General features: G+C 40.1%; 1 protein-coding gene across 1 annotated transcript in view; it reads right to left on the reverse strand.

The window, feature by feature from the left end:
• The window catches only part of LOC122562338, a 410,892-nt gene that overhangs the window by 85,491 nt on the left and 304,335 nt on the right, over nucleotides 1–21,066 (reverse strand). Inside the window, exon 12 of the mRNA XM_043715214.1 lies at nucleotides 7,108–7,176. Coding sequence (XP_043571149.1) covers nucleotides 7,108–7,176 — 69 coding nt within the window. The remainder of the gene's footprint in view (nucleotides 1–7,107; nucleotides 7,177–21,066) is intronic.

Genomic DNA, 21,066 nt, shown 5'->3' on the forward strand with positions numbered 1-21,066 from the left:
TCGCTTGCATCGGTTGAGCAGCAGTTAGAGGCTATCAGGAATTTACAGGAGATAGGGGGTGTGATGGATGGCAGTTATAGAAAGGGAGATAGAGTCAGGTAGATGGGTTACTGCCAGGAAAGGTAAGAGAGGAAAGCAGGCACATGAGTCTCCTGTGGCTATCCATCTCAAACAAGAGTGTTGTTTTGGAAAATGTAGGGAATGATGGACTCAGGGGAATGTAGCACAAACAGTCAAGTTTCTGTTACCAAGACTGGATCTAATGTAACAAGGGGTACATCAAGTTCCAAGCGATTAATGGCGATAGGGAACTCTCTAGACAGAGGCACAGACAGATATTTCTGTGGCTGATAGAGAGAAATCAGAATGGTGTGTTGCCTCCCTGGTGCCAGGATCAAGGATATCGCGGGGAGAATGCAGAATATTCTCAAAGGGGAGTGGGACCAGGAGCTTATTGTACATATTGGAATTAATAATATAAGGAAGGGAAAATGATGAGATTCTGAAGGGAGAATATAGGAGATTAGGCAAAAGTTTAAAAAGGAAGCCCTAAGGGTAATAATCTCCGGATTATTCCTAGTGCTACGAGCTAGTGAGGGTAGGAATAGGGAGCTTAGAGCAATTGAATGGATGGCTGAGGAGTTGGTGCAAGGGAGAACGAATCACATTTTTGGATCATGGAAATCTCTTCTGGGGTAGAATTGACATATATAAGGGCTTATTGCACCTGAATTGGAAGGGGACTAATATATTGGCAGGGAGATTTTCTAGAGCTGCACAGGAGGATTTAAACTACTAAGGTTGGAGGTAGTGGGGCCAGGGAAATAGTGAGGAAAGAAGTCAGTTTGAGACTGGTACAATTGGGAAAGGGTGCAAATCAAGAACAGTCAGGGCAGGCAGGAACAAAGCAGTGAATGAGATAGTACTGATAAACTAAACAGCATTTATTTCAATACAAGAGGCCAAACAGGGAAGGCAGATGAACTCAGGACATGGTTAGGAATATGGGACTGGGATATCATAGCAATTACAGAAAAGCGACTCAGGGATGGACAGGACTAGCAGCTTAAGGTTCCAGGATACAAATGCCACAGGAAGGACAGAAAGGGAGGCAAGAGAGAAGGGGGTGTGGCGTTTTTGATTAGGGATAGGATTACAGTTGCACCGAGGAAGGATATTCCTGGAAATACATCCAGGAAAGTTATTTGGGTGGAACTGAGAAATAAGAAAGGGATGGTTACCTTATTTGGATTGTACTATAGACTCTTCTCCCCGCCCCCCCCCATAGTCATCAGAAAGTTGACAAACAAATTTGTCAGGAGCTCTCAATTATCTTTAAGAATAATAGTGGTAATGGTAGGGGAGTTTAACTTTCCAAACAGACTGGGACTGCCATAATGTTAAGGGTTTAGATGGAGAGAAACTGGTTAAGTATGTACAAGAAAATTTTCTGACTCAGTATGTGGATTTACCTATTGTAGAAAGTGCAAAACTTAACCTACTCTTGGGGAATAAGGCAGGGCATGCGACTGAGGTGCCAGTGGGGGAGCACTTTGGGGCCAGCGATCATAATTCTATTAGTTATAAAACAGTGATGGAAAAGGATCGACAGCATCTAAAATTTAAAGTTCTAAATTGGAGGATGATCAATTTTGATGGTATTAGGCAAGAACTTTCAAATGCAGATGTTCACAGATAAAAGGTATAGCTGGAAAATAGGAAGCCTTCAAAAATGAGATAACTAGAGTGCAGAGACAATTAGGGTGAAAGGCAAGGCTGGTAGGCATAGGGAATGCTGGATGACTAGAGAAATTAGGCTTTGATTAAGAAAAAGGAGGAAGCATATATCAGGCATAGACAGGATAGATCAAGAGAATTCTGAGAAGAGTATTAAGGCAGTAGGAGTATACTTAAGAGGAAAATCAGGAGGGCAAAAAGGGGACATGGGATAGCTTTGGCAAATAGGGTTAAAGAGAATCCAAAGGAATTTTATAAATACATTAAGGACAAAGCGATGTGTGGAACTGAAGGAGGTGTGGAAGATAGTAACTCAGTATTTTGCAACAGTGTTCACTGTGGAGAAGGACATGGAAGATACAGAATACGGTGATGTCTTGAAAAATGTCCATATTGCAGAGGTGGTGCTGGAGGTCTTAAAACACATTGTGGATAAATCCCTAGGTTCTGATTAGACATACCCTAGAACTCTGTGGGAAGCTAAGAAAGTGATTGCTGGGTACTTGCAGAGATATCTGGACCATTGTTAGTCACAGGTGAGGTGCCAAAACACTGGAGATTGGCTAACGTATGCCATTATTTAAGAAAGGTGGTAAGGAAATGCCAGGGAACTGTCGACTGGTGAGCCTGACATTGGTGGTGGGCAAGTTGTTGGAGGGATTTCTGAGAGACAGGATTTACAAGTGTTTGGAAAGGCAAGGGCTGATTAGGGATAGTCAATGTGGCTTTTTTTGGGAAATCATATCTAACTTGATTTGAGTTTTTGAAGAGGTAACAAAGAGGATTGGTGAGGGCAGAGTGGTGGACATGGTCCACTTGGACTTCAGTATGGTGTTCAACAATGTTCCTCATATGACATAGAACATTACACAGTGCAATACAGGCCCTTCGGCCCTTGATCTTGTGCCAACTTGTGGAACCAATCTGAAGTCCATCTACTCCCTACACTATTCCATTTTCAGCCATATGTTTATCCAATAACCATTTTAATGCTTTAAAGTTGGTGAGTCTACTACTGTTTCAGGCAGCACGTCCAACACCCCTATACTGAGTAAAGAAACTACCTCTGACATTCTTCCTATCTATACCTATCACCCCTCAAAATTAAAGCTATGTCCCTTCATGCTAGCCATCACCACCTGAGGAAAAAGGCTCTCACTGTCCAACCTATCTAACCCTCTGATTATGCTGCATGTCTCAATTAAGTCACCTCTCAACCTTCCTCTCTCTAACGAAAACAGCCTCAAGTCCCTCAGCCTTTCCTCATAAGACCTTTCCTCTATACCAGGCAACATCACAGTAAGTCTCCTCTCAACCCTTTCCAAAGTTTCCACATCCTTCCAAAATGCAGTGACCAGAACTGTGTGCAATATTCCAAGTGTGACTGCAACAGAGTTCTATACAGCTGCAGCATGGTCTCGGGGCTCTGAAACTCAATCCCTCTACCAATAAAAAGCTAACACAACGTATGACTTCTTAACAACCCTATCAACCTGGGTGGCAACTTTCAGGGATCTATGTACATGGGCACTGAGAACTCTGCTCATCTACACTACCAAATATCTTACCATTAACCCAGTACCCTCTATTTCTGCTGATCTTTCCAAAGTGAATAACCTCTCACTTTTCCGCATTAAACTCCATTTTCAACTGCTGCAGCTTATCTATGACCTTCTGTAACACCATTCTTCAGTACTATCCACAACTCCACCGAACTTAGTGTAATCCAGAAATTTACTAATCCATCCTTCTACGCCCTGATCTAGGTCTTTTACAAAAACGACAAGCTGCAGTGGCCCCAAAACAGATCCTTGTGGTACACTACTAGTAACTGAACTCCAGGATGCACATTTCCCATCACCACCACCCTCTGTCTTCTTTCAGCTAGCCAACTTCTGATCCAAACCTCTAAATCACTCTCAATCCCATGCCTTTGTATTTTGTTCAATAGCCAACCATGGGGAACCTTGTCAAATGTCTTACTGAAATCCATATACACATCAATTGCTTTACCCTCAGCCACCTGCTTGGTCACCATTTCAAAGAACTCAATGAGGTTTCTGAAGCATGATCTACCCTTCACAAAACTGTGCTGACTATTCCTAATCAACTTATTACTCTCTAGATGCTTATAAATCCCAACTCTTATAACCTTTTCCAACACTTTACCCACAACCGAAGGAAGGCTCACTGGTCTATAATCACCAGGGTTGTCTCTACTCCCTTTCTTGAACAAGTGGACATTTGCTATCCTCCAATCTTATGGCACTCTTCCTCGAGGCAATGACAACATAAAGATCAAAACCAAAGGCTCTGCAATCTCCTCCACGGTCTTCCAGAGAATCCCAGGATAAATCCCATCCAGCCCAGGGGTCTTACCTATTTTCGCACTTTCCAGAATTGCTAACACCACCTCCTTGTGAATGTTAGTCCCGTCTAGTCTAGTAGCCTGTATCTCAGTATTCTCCTCGACAACACTGTCTTTTTCCAGTGTGAATACTAACGAAAAATAATCATTTAGCACTTCCCCATCTCCTCGGACTCCACGCACAATTTCCCACTACTATCCTTGATTGGCCCTAATCTTTCTGTCGTCATTCTTTGATTCCTGTTATACCTAAAGCAAGCTTTATGGTTTTGCTTGATCATACCTGCCAATGACTTCTCATGTCCCCTCCTGCCTCTTCTCATGTCCCCTCCTGCCTCACTCTTTAGGTCTTACTTGGCTAACTTATAACTCTCAAATGCCCTGATTCTTCACATCTCATCCTAACACAAACTGTATTCTTCCTCTTGACAAGAGATTCAACTTCTTTAGTAACCATGGCTCTCTCACTCGACCACTTCCTCTCTGCCTGACAGGTACGTACCTATCAAGGACACGCAGTAGGTGTTCCTTGAATAAGTTCCACATTTCAATTGTGCCCATGCCCTGCAGTTTCCTTCCCAATCCTATGCATTCTAAAATCTTGCCTAATTGCATCTAAATTACCTTTCCCCCAGCAATAACTCTTGCTCTGTGTTATATACCTGTGGCTAAAGCAAACATAATTCAATTGTGGTCACTGTCACCAAAGTTGCTCATGGTAGACTGGTTAGCAAGGTTAGATCACATGGAATACAGGAAAACTGTATTGAATACAGAACTGGCTCGAAGGGAGAAGAGGGTGGTGGTAGAGGGTTGCTTTTCAGACTGGAGGCCTGTGACCAGTGGTGTGCCATAAGGATTGGTGCTGGGTCCAATGCTTTTTGTCATTTACATAAAATTATTTGGATGTGAACATAGGACGTACAGTTACTAGGTTTGCAGATGAAACCAAAATTAGCAGTGGACAGTGAAGGTGGTTACCTCAGAGGACAACAGGATTTTGTTTAGATTGACCAATGGGCCGAGGAATGGCAGATGGTGTTTAATTTCGATAAATGTGAGGTGCTGTTTTTGGAAAAGCAATTCAGGGCAGGACTTGTACATTTAATGGTAAGGTCCTGAGGAGCGTTGCGGACTAAAGGGACCTTGGAGTGCAGGTTCATTGTTTCTGGAAAGTGGAATCTCAGGAAGATAGGAGAGTGAAGGCAGCATTTAATATGCTTTTGTTCATTGGTCAGAGCATTGAGTATCGGAGATGGGAGGTCATGTTGCAGCTATATAGGACATGGTTAGGCCACAATTGGAATACTGTGCGCAATTATAGTTTCCCTCCTATAGGATGGATGTTGTGAAATTTGAAAGGGTTCAGAAAAGATTTATAACGATTTATTGCCAGTGTTAGAGGGTTTGAGTACAGGGAGAGGCTGAATAGGTTGGGACTGTTTTCCCTCGAGGGTTGGAGGCTGAGGGGTGACCTTACAGAGGTTTATAAAATCATGAGGGGCATGGATAGGGTAAATAGACAAGGTCTTTTCCCTGGGGTGGGGGGAGTCCAAAACTAGAGGGCATAAGTTTAGGGTGAGAGGGGAACGATTTAAAAGGGACCTAAGGAGCAACCTTTTTCAAGTAAAGGGTGGTGCGTGTATGGAACGAGCTGCCATAGGAAGTAGTGGAGGCTAGTAGAATTACAACATACCTGGATGGGTACATGAATAGGAAGGGTTGAGAGGGATATGGACCAAGTGCTGGCAAATGAGACTTGATTAATTTAGGATATCTGGTCGGCATGGACGAATTGGATTGAAGGGTCTGTTTCCGTGCTGTACATCTTGCAATTTCCTTTCATATTTTAGATTTCCAATACAGGAATTATTTCAGTGAATTTAGTGAGAACGTTTTGGCTTTCACACTTCTAAAGAGAAAAAAAACCTGGTGTTTCAGTTTCTAGTTGTTACAGTAATTCAGCATAATAGAACTAGCCAGTACAAGGCAATGAAATAAGTAAAATTAGAAAGTTCAAGCAGTGATTGAAAAGGTTCAATCAAGGTATGTAAAGAAAATAAATTCACATCCTTTCAGTTCATTCTTATAGATTTATTCTGAAAGCAGCAGTATTGGTACAGCTTAACAACTTCAACTTTTTTTGCACAGCATTTTCAACATGGTAAAACATTCCAAGGTCTTCACAGGAGTGTAATAATGCAAAAATGGATTCAAAGTTGATAGAAGTAGTACATTTTTCAAATCGTTTAATGGAGAAGTGGAGTGCCTCAGGCAGAGAATTCTAGAGCTTACAGTTGAGGTGGCTAAAGGTATATTCTCAATGGTAGGACGATGGGAAATAGGGGATGGATAAGAGGCCAGAAATGGACAAATATAAAGCTCTGCAAAGAGTTGGAAAATAGGTCACCGCATAGGACTACTGCTGACCCTTCTACCCTGAACTGCAGTTGATGTGGTTTTCTTAAAATTGCTCCACAGCTATATGTATTTCCTGTCATTCAGGAACAAAATGGATGTTTGTACTGCAATACGTGCAGATAACTGAGACACGGATTTAGTAGTAAAGGAGTGTTAATAATACTGACTGTAAATCCAAGGGCAGTTAAGCATGGAACAGTTACCAAAAACACAGTTTTCCCAGATTAACTACAACTAGACACAAGTTAATTTGCAAGCAGCTTCAGAAGGAATTCTCAACACGTAATCGTTACTATAGCGGATTTAAATGATTGTCAACATTACAGCTGAAATTCGGTGGAAAGAAGAGTTTGTAAAACTTTGAGGCCTGATGCAGTATAGATCTGTTTACTACGTCACCAAAAGCTAAAATTATGCTTAATATCTATTTCTGCAATGAGACTTTACCTCTTCATTTCTCTGTCCAGGTTCTCACAAAAAGGGCAATCAACGTACACACATAATAAGAGCTCCCAAATATAGCTCAGGGCGGTAAGCATAGTTTAACTAATTTCTGAATAATTTCGAAATATAATGCTTACGTCCTCAGCAATTGAGTCCTTGTAGTAACGCAGGCTATGGTCAGTCAGTACAAACCAGTATTTCTTCCACTGAAAAGCATAAAACAAACTAATAAACAACATATATTAAGATACTCGAGTTAAATCAAATTGCAAATAATATTTAACACTCCAGTCAACTCTGGACACAATTTAATTTTATCAACATGCAATTAAAGTGCAGGACATTAACATACAGTTATGCACCCATGCATTAATAAAAAGTATTCATAACATTTGCAAAAATGAATAATGTTTTTAATTAATATTTAAAATTTCTCCAGCAAGATTTTCCTCCTGCTGGATCAGAATTACACAAGTGCCTATTACTTAGAGTACTTTGCCCAAAAGCAATCATTTACACAGTGGCACACTACTTCATCTTGGGAGAGACAGGTATGTACGTGAGCACTAAAAGCAATGGTCACTTGATAATTTCAGGAGCAGGAATTTTTCACTCTTTAATCCAGGATCATTGTGGTCAATTGCAAGACCCTCACTGCTGTCATGGTTGAGATCAATTATTTAAGCACAAAGTGGGTAATGAACTTGGGACACTTCCACATTTATGGGCGAAGTAACGGCTTGTTATGCTGACTAGTGTTTTGCATTTCACAGAAATTGTTTGGTTACGATCTTTTCACATTTTCATCCATGGCAGGGACTACTTTTCTAAAGGAAGTCATATGTTCCATGGCAACTCACAGACAAAGCTACTTAAGCCACACAAAATAGGACAGAACAGATTTTGATTTATTTATTGTCACGTGTATTTTGTTACAAAATGCAGTGAAAAGTGCTGTATAATGTCACCACTCTCTGGTACCATCTTAAAAAAAAAACCAAAATATAGAATGTAAAGGCAGAAAAATAATTCAACTTTGCAATCCTTCTCATTAACTGCTCTGTCATAGACCATGGACCTACTGGCAATGCATGATTCCCTTTCACTCTGCCACTGCTGCTGGAATGAAAATAGCCACTCTACGGCATCATCTTGCCTCCAACAACATCCTCGCCACTATGGGTCCTTGCTAGATTCTGCCAATGCAGACACTGATGCTGCCAGGTACCACGCTGGCCCAAACTGGACTCTGGCACCATCATGAGTCCGCTTTGGGCCCAACTCACCAATGCAGCTATTGCCAGTGATGCTGGGTCTTGTACTGGTACAAACTTGCCTCCGTTGCCACCTCCATGAATTTGCACCAGATGCAGAAGTCGCCAGGAATCCAAACATGCCTCTGCTTCAGCAGCCATCTATCATGGCTGAGTGCACTCGAGTTCGCACTCGGCTCACTCACTGTTATGACCAAGCTCTTCAACAAGAGGTGATTAAAATAAAAAAGAAAAGCAGATTATGCAGACACGTCCCATGCTCAGAAGCTGTACTCTATTGCCATGTTACCGGAACACAATCTTGCTTCCCTCACTCTGTAACAAAACAATCTGTACTCATTCATTGCTCATCATTTCACATTGCTCTTGCCTTTTCTGGGTGGTTTAGCTCAAGCCACAAAACCAATATGTCAGAGATCAAATGAGACTAACCTAGTGATTGGCAATGCATGGCACAGATAATATATTTCATCATATCATTTGATTTGGAGGAAAAACCTATTATAAAATCATCATTGCAACACATTATGGGGTAGTTTTGCAACCATTAGCAGTCACCAAAACATAGCAAGCTAAGATACCATTCTTCCTTAGAAGTGAGACAAAGACTGCTGTGCCACATTTATTCCTCTCTTCCAATTCCAGAGACAGAACCATTATCCTGCATCTATTATATTTTCAGTTTTGAACAAATCAAATATTTCAATGATTGAGATTTTCCAACTAAGTCCATTTAAATTTTTTTCATGTTATAATGGCAGCATAGTTACTACTGCAGATACCTGCTTTAAATATTGAACCATCATTTATTTCAATAAAATGTTATATTTTATTCATACTACTTCATAAACTAAGACCCAGTGTTACCCTAAGAACCTACTTCATAAACTAAGACCCAGTGTTACCCTAAGCACTGAATGAGAGAAATATATTAAGGAACTATGTTATGGTCACAGCTGATGTACCAATTATTGGTAACTCAAATCCCTGAATGAAATCATGTGTGACAGATCATACGTTTGTTTGTTTCTTCATTTAAAAAGTGATATCTTATGCAAAAACAAACACATGAGGCTACAGACTGGGTTTTGACTAAAAGAAATTTAGTACACAGAAGTAGTAAAAAAAAAGACAAATCAAGCTATGTATTTCAGTTTGCTCCTCGGATGCTGCCTGACCTGCTGCGCTTTTCCAGTACCATACTCTCAACTCTGATCTGTAGTTCTCACTTTCCCCTATTTAATGTATGTCAGTTTGAAAGATTTCAAAAAACACAGTAAAACAAAATTCCCCCACACTATCACTTCACAGTTATCCAAAAACCAGAAATAAAAATTAGAAAAATGGGTCTCTCTCAGTTTCAGTCCGATGAGCTAGGAAGACCTCTTATATGAATCCTCACACAACTGACGGCATAGACATTCTCAGTCTTTTAAGAATCTGCAGAGTTATAACAAATACTCACGTCTGAAAGTTTCATAAACTGAACTCTTTCACTGAACAAACATTCCTTTAGCTACTCAGAACTATCTCCTTTTCTTGGAAAGACCATTCTTGCTGAGGCCAGTCAGACCTCCTTCGAACTGACCAAAAGCTTTTGCACAAAACTAAAATAAAAGACTTGCACATCCTAGCTTTTGCTAAGTTTACGATTTTTCTTCTCACTCGGCATAAACCTTGACAGTATAAGCAAATTTCCAGTAACAATTCAGGTAGCTGGTTTAAAATCATGATTCCAAAAGCTTGACCTGATTAATTTTTAAAACGCCTTCACAAAAACAAACCAATACCCATATTTGTTCACTTTAATCAAGACTCTTAAAAATTAATATACATAAAACACACAACTTTCATCCTAATGACAATAGCAGATATTAATAACTGGCTTGAACCCAGATTGCTGCTTGATGAGTGATTTCCAATTTGCAGCAATTTATGGATGTATACATTTCATCATTAACAGAACTGGCAAAGCTAATATTTTAACTGAAATGGGGACACACTTAGACTAGCCAGTTTGGTCTTTCAACTAATACCAGTACAGGCCTGGTGCCAAAAGGGTTCACTCAATAGCCATCAAGAACAGGAAACAATGTGGTTTTTTCTCTTTCCAATCAAAGGGTATTGATGCCCACTGCAGTATCACCTCATTTAAACTGGGTATCACAGACCAAGTATCCAAACTAGAATTTTGCTCAACTGACAATTCAGAAGAGGTGGGTGCAAAAAAGGTACAATGAGATTTAATGGATAATTGTGCTACTTGTATTTAATGTCTAAGAAATGCCACCCAAATCTTCTATCCTTTCTCAAATACAAGAGACCATTTAATATTTTCTTTTAAAATTAGCATCCTATTGAAGATTTCACAGAATAGTTTATGGGTGAAATCTTTTAAAGATGTCAGTTTCTATACATTACTTTGCAAGATACTATGTTTTCAATATAGTTCCACTAGCTCTTGATGTATTAAGCATTAAATATTAAACAACATGATCAGTCTGTCAAGATACTTTAAAAAAGGTCAGGTAGAATATTACTTATAATGGTGATATATTAGCAAGTGCGGATGTACAAAGGGATCCAGATGTTCTTATTTAGAAAGTAGGCATGCAGGTGCAGCAAATGATATATTGGCCATCATTGCAAGAGGACCAGTATTCATTCATAGGGATGTCTTTGTGCAGTTATACAGGGGTTTGATGAGCCAACATTCAGAGTACTGCATGCTGTTTTGGTATCCCTATCGAAAACATACTTGTGACAGAGGGATTGCACAGGAGGTTCACTAAGCTGATACCAGGTATGGCAGGACTGCCCTGAGGATAGGGGAATTTGATTGGATTGGTATTTCCTAAAGTTGAGAACGATGGGAGAGAATCACATTGAAATGTATAAAAGTCTAACAGATGGAGAGACTATGAAGAGAGTGGACATTTTCCTTGGTTGTGGAGTCTAGAACCAGAAGACACAGTCTCACCATACGGGGTAGACTATTTAGGGCTGAGATGAGGAAAAATTATTTAAAAGGATAGCGTACTTGTAGAGCTCTTTACCACTGAAGGTTGTGGAGACCGTCATTGAATATATTAAAGATACATTTTTAAATTTTAAAAAGATCAATTGGTAAATCAGTTCGAATACTTGTTTCAATCTAAGAATCACACTGTTGGGCTGTATATTAATCTCAAGGCCAGCATTAATTAGTCACCTTTTGAAAGAAGATTAAAATACTTCAATAACTTAAACTTCATTGTGCTTTCTATCTCCTGAACTGATTTCAATATTAAAATCAATAGATCTGAATGCAAGGCTTTGCAAGTTTTGCTTTATTTTAAGTAACTGCTTTATAGTACTGAAATTATTACATCAAAAAGAACGCAACTCAAAGTTTCTCATCTTGCTCTCACTAGGACTAGGATGCAAGAAACAGACTTGAAAAATGGGACACCAAATTATTTAGCAGGTAGGTTTTGATTGATCAGGATATTGTCATGTCTACATGACCCCTTGAAGGGTTTCCTAATGAAAAAAGTGTAGTACGTATAAAAATTCCTTTTGCTAACATAAAACAGGACCTGCATGTTAATAAAAAACTTCTAGCATTTGCAAATACGTCAGATAGCGAGCCTGACTAATGCTTCCCGCAGTCTAGATTTTACAACAAATAAATGTCTTGTAGCAGCATCATCTAATGGTGGACATACTGTTCTAAGACTTGTAAGCACAGGCTAGTTGACCACAATCAACATGCTGCCCAATGCAAATGGTCAAGGGGACATGTCATTTGAAACATTCTACTAAATAGTGGGACATTCAGTTTTCATAGCTGACATCACAGTGATTCCAAACTTATTATTAATTTGTTTTAGCAAATGACCCTTTTGGCTTGATGGCAGCAACCTTTTAATATAGAAAACCATTTGTGTTGACTAAAAAGCTAGCAGCAATAGACCCTTTTGTTCACATTTTTGTCCATCAGAAGATATTTTCATCTTCCAGGATAATCTGAGGTAGATTGGATACCATTAGGGCTAAGAGAGGTAAACGTAGGCCTTTTATGAATTTGAGATACAAAGTAAGTGACAGTTTGATCAAGCTAGCCATCATCATGCAGGATAACTTTGATACATCTTTGGTCAGCATCAAGCTTACACAGTGAATAGTTGGCTAGGGACGTATTCATGAGGTTACCAATGAGATTAGCTCTGTAGCGTCTGGAATTGTAGAAATCCCAACATATACAGCGACCATTGAATGTAAGCGTTTGGTTGATTGCAGAGGAGAACCCAGAAGATTTGTAACAAGTACAATATGGGTCTGTTTTAAGCAGGTATTGTTTATAGTACAGTTGTCTATAAAGGTGATATTGTGCCACATACAGATTAAAAGTTAAGAATGAAAGAAACTTGTACAATTCAGACTACGCATAATGTAGGGGATCATGTAGATTAGTAATCCTGTTCTAACTCATCATGAGATAAAAGCAAGCTCTATCCAGATTATGTCTTGCTTCAGCTCCAACAGTCTATATCAGGTTATCCTGGATTGGGAAAAGAGTTTAGAAATTTGAATAACTAGTGAAGCTGACTATCTTATGCTGCTACTTTACAGTGAACACAGAGGTTTTCTCCACAAAGAGGATGCTGCTGTCAAGCCATGAAAGACATTTTGTCTACTACACAAGTCTTGTGATACAACACTTTCAGTTCCATTCTGTCACATGTAAGCTGTATGCTTCAATGACTGGTGGACTGTATCAAATAATATGTCAAAACATTTGCAACAGGCAGCATGTCAGTTGTGCTCAACCAGCCCATGCTTTAAACTATTGATACATTCTACTCAAATAGTACATTCCATTGAATGGCATCTGGGAGCCAATTTTAATCTAGATTTAATTTTCTCTAAGAACAATGCACATTCTTTTTAAACATAAAATTCCTTCAATAGCTATTAAATAAAATTTCCTTTAAAACAACTGATAAACCAAGATTGTTGTTAATATTAACCCAATGGCACATGATGCAACTGTTTCCATTATTTATTGAATGAATCCCTAATATTAGTTCTGTTATTCAAATACCTCCTGAATGAAGTGAAAGGAATGATGAAACACTCAACTGGAATGACTATCAGCAATGACCAGTCAGTACAACAATGACAGAAAGCTACAAGCCACTCATGTGGTTTGCTGCTCAGTTTGGATGTTACTTCTGTTGATCATCAAAAGTAATCAGTTCTTCCTGCATCTGAAATCTGAAAATCTGCACTGTTTTCACTTCCCAAGCTTTACAAATGTCAAATGCAGGGAGGACTACACTCAGACTATTGCCTTAAATCAGTTTTCTAGGGGCTGTTATCAGAGTAGTAGTGGTGGCTCAGATGGTCCCAACAGCTTAACTGACTCCTTTCCACATTAGGTGGGTGTTGTCAAAGGCCAACCGCTGCTTCCAATGAATGGTCTCTTCATCCTGGTTACCCCACAAACACCCACCCACTCCTCTTCACTCACTGCCTGGAGACTCCCTGCACTTACCTTATCTGGAGGCCTAGACTTCGAATCTGGGAAATAGCTGCAACCTTTGTCCTAGTTTTGTTCTCAGTGACTTTGTGGAGTCTACAGAGCTGCTGACCAATCCACATAGCCAGCAGTGCTTGTTGACAGGACTTCCACCTAAGTTAGTGACGGAAAAACTGACTCCAGCCAATTACTACTCCTCAGAGCTGAAATAATTCAGAGATATTATGATCCCAGACAAACTCTGGCATCGAGAAAATCTTGTCCATCGTAATTACAAACATGTTATCATAGTGCATCAGTTGCGCTGGATTGAAACAATTCATTTAAAGTTGGTCAGTTGCCATAATCTTCATTTCTCAAATGGATTTGTCATCAGTGCTAGGGTATTTAGGAACAGGCTAAAATAATAATTCTAAACACACCAGGCTGAAGTTTAAAAGTATACCTTTAAGAGCACTCAATTTGGCAATGGATTTAGGAAAAGGAGAAGTAGAACAAATTTCAAAAGCTGGCAAGAATGGTAGGAGGTGAGCTATAAAATAAGGATTCTTTGCGCAATGAGTTAGAATTTCTTTTGTCATTGGAATTAGACCAAAGACAAAGGATGATAAAAAAATTGAGAAAACGAATTACAGCCACAATTTACTTGATTATGTGCCTACTTATTATGCCTGCCATAGTGTCACAATGCTACCATTTTTCCCCACAGAATTATTTCAGTAGAATCAATCCATTTTTAGTTTATGCATTCAAAAAAATGAACAGTGATCAGCTAATAGCTGAACTCCATCAGAAGATTTCTACATCTCTGTAAATAACAATTCTTCCTTCTTAATTTGATTTCTTACATACCCCACTTCAAGATAGTACATTAGGGCCAGTATGATTCAGAACTGAAGACTGATCAGAATGGTCCATCTTCTACCATGCACTTTGCTGCCAAAACATACAGCGTAGCATTCTGAAAGTTTTCTCCAAAAGGAGAACACTTCCAAAGATCCTTTAACTGCAGCTTGGGCTGGAGTTTCTGTTTGGATAGCTAAATTTTTACTTCATTGATAAATACTCGCCTCATTTTGTGGAAAGGTAAGAACAAAAGTCGAGAGCTGCCTGGATGAAAAGCAAGGTAAAGATTAAGTTAACGAAAAAATCTTTTTATGAGGGTATCATACAGAAGGTTCAAAAGAGGGGTGAACAAATGTGAGTGATTATGGAAAAATATGGCAGCCAATGTAAAAGCAAAGTTTTCCTCAAGCACATCAATTGTGAAAGGATGGTAAAAGGAAGAATTGGGCCAATTAAGGGTCAAAAAAGGCATTTACATATGGAGGCAAGAGTTATGCCTAGAGATATTAAATGAATACTTGCTCCCTGTCTTTAGCTGCAAAGCAGATATTGCCCAAGCCATGGTGTCAGAAGGAAACACAGTCACGAAAGGACTTAATTTGATGAGTAGGTGCTATTGGATAAGCTGTCTGTACTTAAAATTGATAAGATATCAGAACTAAATGATATTGAAGGAAAGGAGTGTGGAAATTGCAGAGACAGTCATAATATTTCAGTCTTCCCTGTAGTTGGGGTTGGTGCTGGAAGATTAGAGAATTGCAAACATTACACCCCTGTTCAAAAAACATTGTAAAGTTAGACACATCAATTACAGACCAATCAATTTGACTTTGGTTACTGGTAGGGTAAAGAGTAGTTGTTCAGGGTTGAATTAATAGTCACATGGAAAAACGTGGATTGATTCAGAAGAATCATAATGGATTTGTTATTAAGGGAAAATTGTGTCTAACTAATTTCTGGAGTCCTTAAAGGGGTAATAGAAATAGTTATTGAGGGGAAGGAAATGGCACATGTGGACTTGCAAAGGCAAATGACAGACATATACAACAACTGTTTACAAGCTATATCAATGAGTTGGATCAGGGACCAAATGTATAGCGGCTGAAGATAGGCAGGAAAAGAAGTTGTCAAGAGGAAATTTTAAAACGTGCACAAATAGATTTAGATGGCTCAAATGAGATGGTAAATATTTGGCAGCTGGAGTCCAATGTGGGAAGATGCACTCATGCCTACATTGATCGGAAGGTCAGAAAAGTACTACGACTTTTAAATGGAGTTTGTGTACATGACTCTATGATGCAGTGAAATCTGAACATTCACTCTCTTTTCATACATTAGTCCTACCATTCCAGAAACCAGCCTGGTGAATCTTTGTTGAACTCCCTCCATAGCCGGAATATCCTCTCAGGTGAGGAGGCCAAAACTGCAGACAATACTTCAGGTCTCACCAATGGCCTGCACAACTGTAACAAGACATCCTGTCTCATGTACTCAAATTCTCATGAAGACCACCAACATATTGTCGTCTTCTTCAACTGCTGCACCTGCAGGCTTACTTTCAGCAGCCAGTGTACAAGGACATCCAGGTCTTTGTACACCTCCCTCTTCCCATTCAAATAATATTTTGCCTTATTTTCCATTCCTAACTTTAACCTCACATTTATCCACATCGTGCTTCATCTGCCCACTCATACAACATGTCTAAATCACAGCGAAACCTCTGCATCCTCCTCACAGCTCATCCAACCACCTGCTTTGTCTTTTGCAAATTAGGAGACATTACATTTAGTTCCCTCATTTAAATCATTAATATATACTGTGGAAGATTGGATGCAAACACTGATCCCTGCAGTTTCCAAGCAGTCACTGACTGCTACTTGCAAAAAAAAACTTGTTTATTTTTAATCTTTGTTTCTTATCTGCCAACCAGTGCTCTATCCATGTCAGTACACTATACCAAATCCCATGCAAATTGTCACAAGTCTTCTGAATGTCCAGGTAACCACATCCACTGGTTTTCAGCTTATTAACTCTACCATTTATGTGCTCAGAAAATTTAAGTAGATCTGTAAGCATGAATTTGTACATTATACCCTTGTACTTCAGTGAAATGCTCAGAAAAACGTCACATAAGAAAATGGGCATTTCAAAGTCTCATGCTCTGTTGGATAACTCAAAGCTGTCAAGGCAAAGTTATATTCACAGTTGCATAAACAATACCCAGAGCTGAATAAATTAGGTTGTGCTCAGCCAAGTATTCATAATGGGATACATTCTCATAGGTGTACAAACAAAGGCGTTACAGCCAAATAATGAAACTTCAAAATAGGTGTCTTGTCCGCACAACAGAAGGATGATTCCTTTGTCTATCATTATGACAGAAAACCAAAGACCTGAAACACGCTTAGTTTCTCATCTGGTCAGGCAGCATCCAAGGAGCAAGAGAATTGACCTTTCGGGCATAAGCCCTTTCTCAGGAGTTGTTGAAAGGCTAATGCCCGAACCATCGATTCTCCTGCTCCTCGGATACTGCCTAACCGCCTGTGCTTTTCCATACTCTCGACTCTGATCTCCAGCATCTGCAGTCCTCACTTTCTTAGTTTTTCATCTCCAAGAATACCGCCCAATCCATTAATTTCCAAAATTAGACCGTAAGATACAGGAGCAGAATCAGGGTATTTGGTATGACTCTGCTTTGCCATTTAATAGCTGATATGTTTCTCAAACTCATTCTCCTGCCTTCACTCTATAATCTTTACTAATCAAGACCCCACTTCTATCTTAAATACTTCAAATGACTTGGCCTCCACAACTTTCTGCAGCAGAGTTCCGCAAATGCACCATCCTCTGGCTGAAGAAATTTCTCATCTTACTTCTAAAGGGTCATTCTTTCACTCTGAGGCTATGTCCTCAGGCCCTAGCCTCTCCTATTCGTGGAAACATTTGCCATGTCCACTTTATCCAGGTGTCTCAGTATTCTGCAAGTTTCAAATCATACCCAATCCCCTCATCCTTCTAAACTTCATCGAGCACAGATCCAGAATACTCATCCGCTCCTCATAAGACAAGGCCTCATCCCTGGGATCATTCTGATACATCTCTTTTGGAGTCCCTTTAACACCAGCACATACTTCCTTAGATATGGGGCCCAAAACTGTTCATAATATTTCAAATCCAATCGGTCCAAAACCTTATATAGTTTCTGCATACATCCCTGATCTTGTGTTCTAACCTCTCAAAAAGAATGCTAACATTGTATTTGCCTTCCTAACTGCCAACGGAACCCATATGCTAAATTAGAGAATCCTGAACTAGGACTCCCAAGCCCTTTGTGCTTCAGAATTTCAAAGTCTTTCCCCATTTACTAAGTAGTCTATACCTCTATTCTGCATAACCTCATTTTCTCACACTGTATTTCATCTGCCTTTTTGCCCTCTCTCCAAGCCTGTTCAAGCCCTTTTGTATTCTCCCCACCTCAACACTACTTGTCCCTCACCTATCATTATCTCATCTGCAAACTTTGCAACAATACCCTCCGTTTATTCATCCAGACAGTTAATATATAATGTGAAAGCTGTGGTCCCAACTTTGGCCCCTATGGAACTCCATTAGTCATCAGCAGCCATCTTCTGGCAGTCAGCGTATCCTTTATTCATGACGGTACCTTGCCTCCAACTCTTGGACTCTTATTTAGCAGCAGCACCTTATCAAAGGCCTTCTGGAAATCCAAATAGATCATGTCCATTGGCTCTCCTTTGTCTAACTTGCTCATTACCTCCTCAAAGAATTAAGAAGATTGTCAAGCTCAACTTCCCCATGAAGATGATGTTCTGACTCCGCCTATTTTTAACCATACACTTCCAAACACTCTGCAATCTCATTCTTAATCATGGACTTTCAAATCTAACCAATGACCAAGATCAGGCTAACTGACCCATAATTTCCTCCTCTTCTTGAACACGAGTGTTACATTTTCTAGTCCTTTGTGACCCTTTCCAACTCTAATGAATCCTGAAATATCACCACCAATGTCTCCATAATCTCCTCTGCTATCTCCTTCAGAACTGTGGTGTGTAGTCCATCCAGTCCAGGCGATTTATCCATATTCAGACCTTTCAGCTCCTCCTGCACCTACTCCTTAGTGATGAACACTACATCATCTCTGCCCACTTTCTCGCTCTCTCTCGAAATTTTTGGTTTCATTTCAGATTAGTTGTATATTTTCCTTTTTCATCAAAATGTCTAATTTTGAGGTTAGTAGTCCAGATAGCTCAAGAATATGAATTGGCAGAATTATGAAAGAGTAACATGATGGCGGCACGGTGGCACAGTGGGCGGCATGGTGGCACAGTGGTTAGCACAGCTGCCTCACAGCGCCGGAGACCCGGGTTCAATTCCCGCCTCAGGCGACTACTGTGTGGAGTTTGCACGTTCTCCCCGTGTCTGCGTGGGTTTCCTCCGGGTGCTCCGGTTTCCTCCCACAGTCCAAAAAGATGTGCAGGGTCAGGTGAATTGGCCATGCTAAATTGCCCGTAGTGTTAGGTAAGGGGTAAATGTAGGGGTATGGGTGGGTTTCGCTTCGGCGGGTCGGTGTGGACTTGTTGGGCCGAAGGGCCTGTTTCTACACTGTAATCTAATCTAATCTAATCTAATCTAATCTAATCTAACATCATGCCAAACGTTCCTATTAACATAAATCATCACTTTGGTGTCTCTTCTAATATGTAGAATAATTTTGGTACTATTAGAAACTAAAAAAAATAAAAATTGAATTACTTATTCTATTCCACAGAATCACAGGTGCAGGAGGCGGCCATTCAGTCCTTGCATCTACGCTGGCTACCTAAAAAAGATTATGACTTGTTTCTATTCAAATAGCTACTAGTGTATTTTTGAATGAATCAACTGAACCTGCCTTAAACACGGTGTGGTCCAAGCCCGAAGGACCCACTGTGATAGAAAGTGGGGAAGCAGTGACACAGCACGAACATCATTGGACTAGTGGTCCAGAATCTAAGGTTAAAATTTTGGGGGCGTGGAATCAAATCCCATTATGGCACATGGTCAAATTCAATATAAAAATCTGGCCTAATGCTGATCGTATAACCTATCTATTTCACTAATGTCCCTTAAAAGGGGGAAATCTGCCAGCCTTAGCTAGTCTGGTTTCCATGTGACTGCAGACCCACTGCAAAATGGGTAATTCTTAACTGCCAACTGAACAAATAAAGATGGGCAATAAATACTGGCCTAACCAGCAACATGATATTCCATGAACAAAAATTAGAGAAAGTTATATACTTGCTATGTTTACAAAACACTTCAAACCTGTGTCCTCTTGCCATGTATCCTTTCACAAGGGGGAAAAGAGATTTTCCCCTACCTCCTCTATCCAGACCCCTCAGAACTTTGAAAATATCTATCAGATATCTTTGTAGCCTCTTGGACCAAAGCAGAACAGTTCAAACATTCAAATCTATCCTTGTAACTGAAATTTCTCAGTCCTGAAACAACTTATTTATAAGTCCCTTCTACACTTTTCAATGCATTCACATTCTTCCTGTAGTTTGGCATCCAGAAGTAAACACAGACTCAAGCTGAGGTTTAACAACTATCTCATATAGGTTCAGCACAACCTCCTTGTTCTTATGCTTTATGTCCGTATTCATAAAGGTAAGGGTGCTCTCCTACATACTCACCTCAGCTCACTGATAACATTTTGGAGATCTCCCTTGTCATCCACAGCTTACAACACATCCAAATTTTACGCCATCCAAAAGCTTCTACCTGTCTGTATCTGCTGAGTTTATCCTGATCACCTTTTTTTTTGAAAAAGCAAATAATGTCTGCAGTTCTCCTGTCCTCTGATACCTCCCCTGTGTCTGAGGAAGATTGAAAGATTACAGCCAGCACCCCTGCAATTTTCACTCACCACCTTTAATAACCTTGAATGCATCTCATCTGGATCTGGTACCTTGTCAACTTTAAGTATAGCTCGGTGGGGGATCCAAGATGGCGGCGACCCAGCAAGACTGAGTCTATAGTGCTCCTCCCAAGACTTGGGTACAGTGGGTCACCTACCCCCTACCATGCTCACCAAATCATTTATAATAGTTGTGTAATTTAATTAGTTGTGTAATATTACATTTAACAATTTAATCCTAAGTAAAAATGACTAAAGGGAAGGGAGCCCGCAGCTCTCAGCAAGCAGGAACCCCTCCCCCACCCTCTCCAGCTGCAGCAGAGGCGTCCACAGCCGCCCCGGGGGACTTACCAACAGTAACAAGCCTTGCAGAAATGCTTCCCAAGCTTGACTCGAAGATCGATGCCTTTATCGTCGAATCCAGGAACCGTTGGGAGTCACTGTCGGCCGCGCTGAAGAAGCACGACCGTGAAATTGATGAAATTCAACGCCGAGTCGGAGGGGCGGAGCTAAAGGCCACGACCTCCGA

This window comes from Chiloscyllium plagiosum, chromosome 24 (genome assembly GCF_004010195.1).
Source record: "Chiloscyllium plagiosum isolate BGI_BamShark_2017 chromosome 24, ASM401019v2, whole genome shotgun sequence".
NCBI lineage: Eukaryota > Metazoa > Chordata > Chondrichthyes > Orectolobiformes > Hemiscylliidae > Chiloscyllium > Chiloscyllium plagiosum.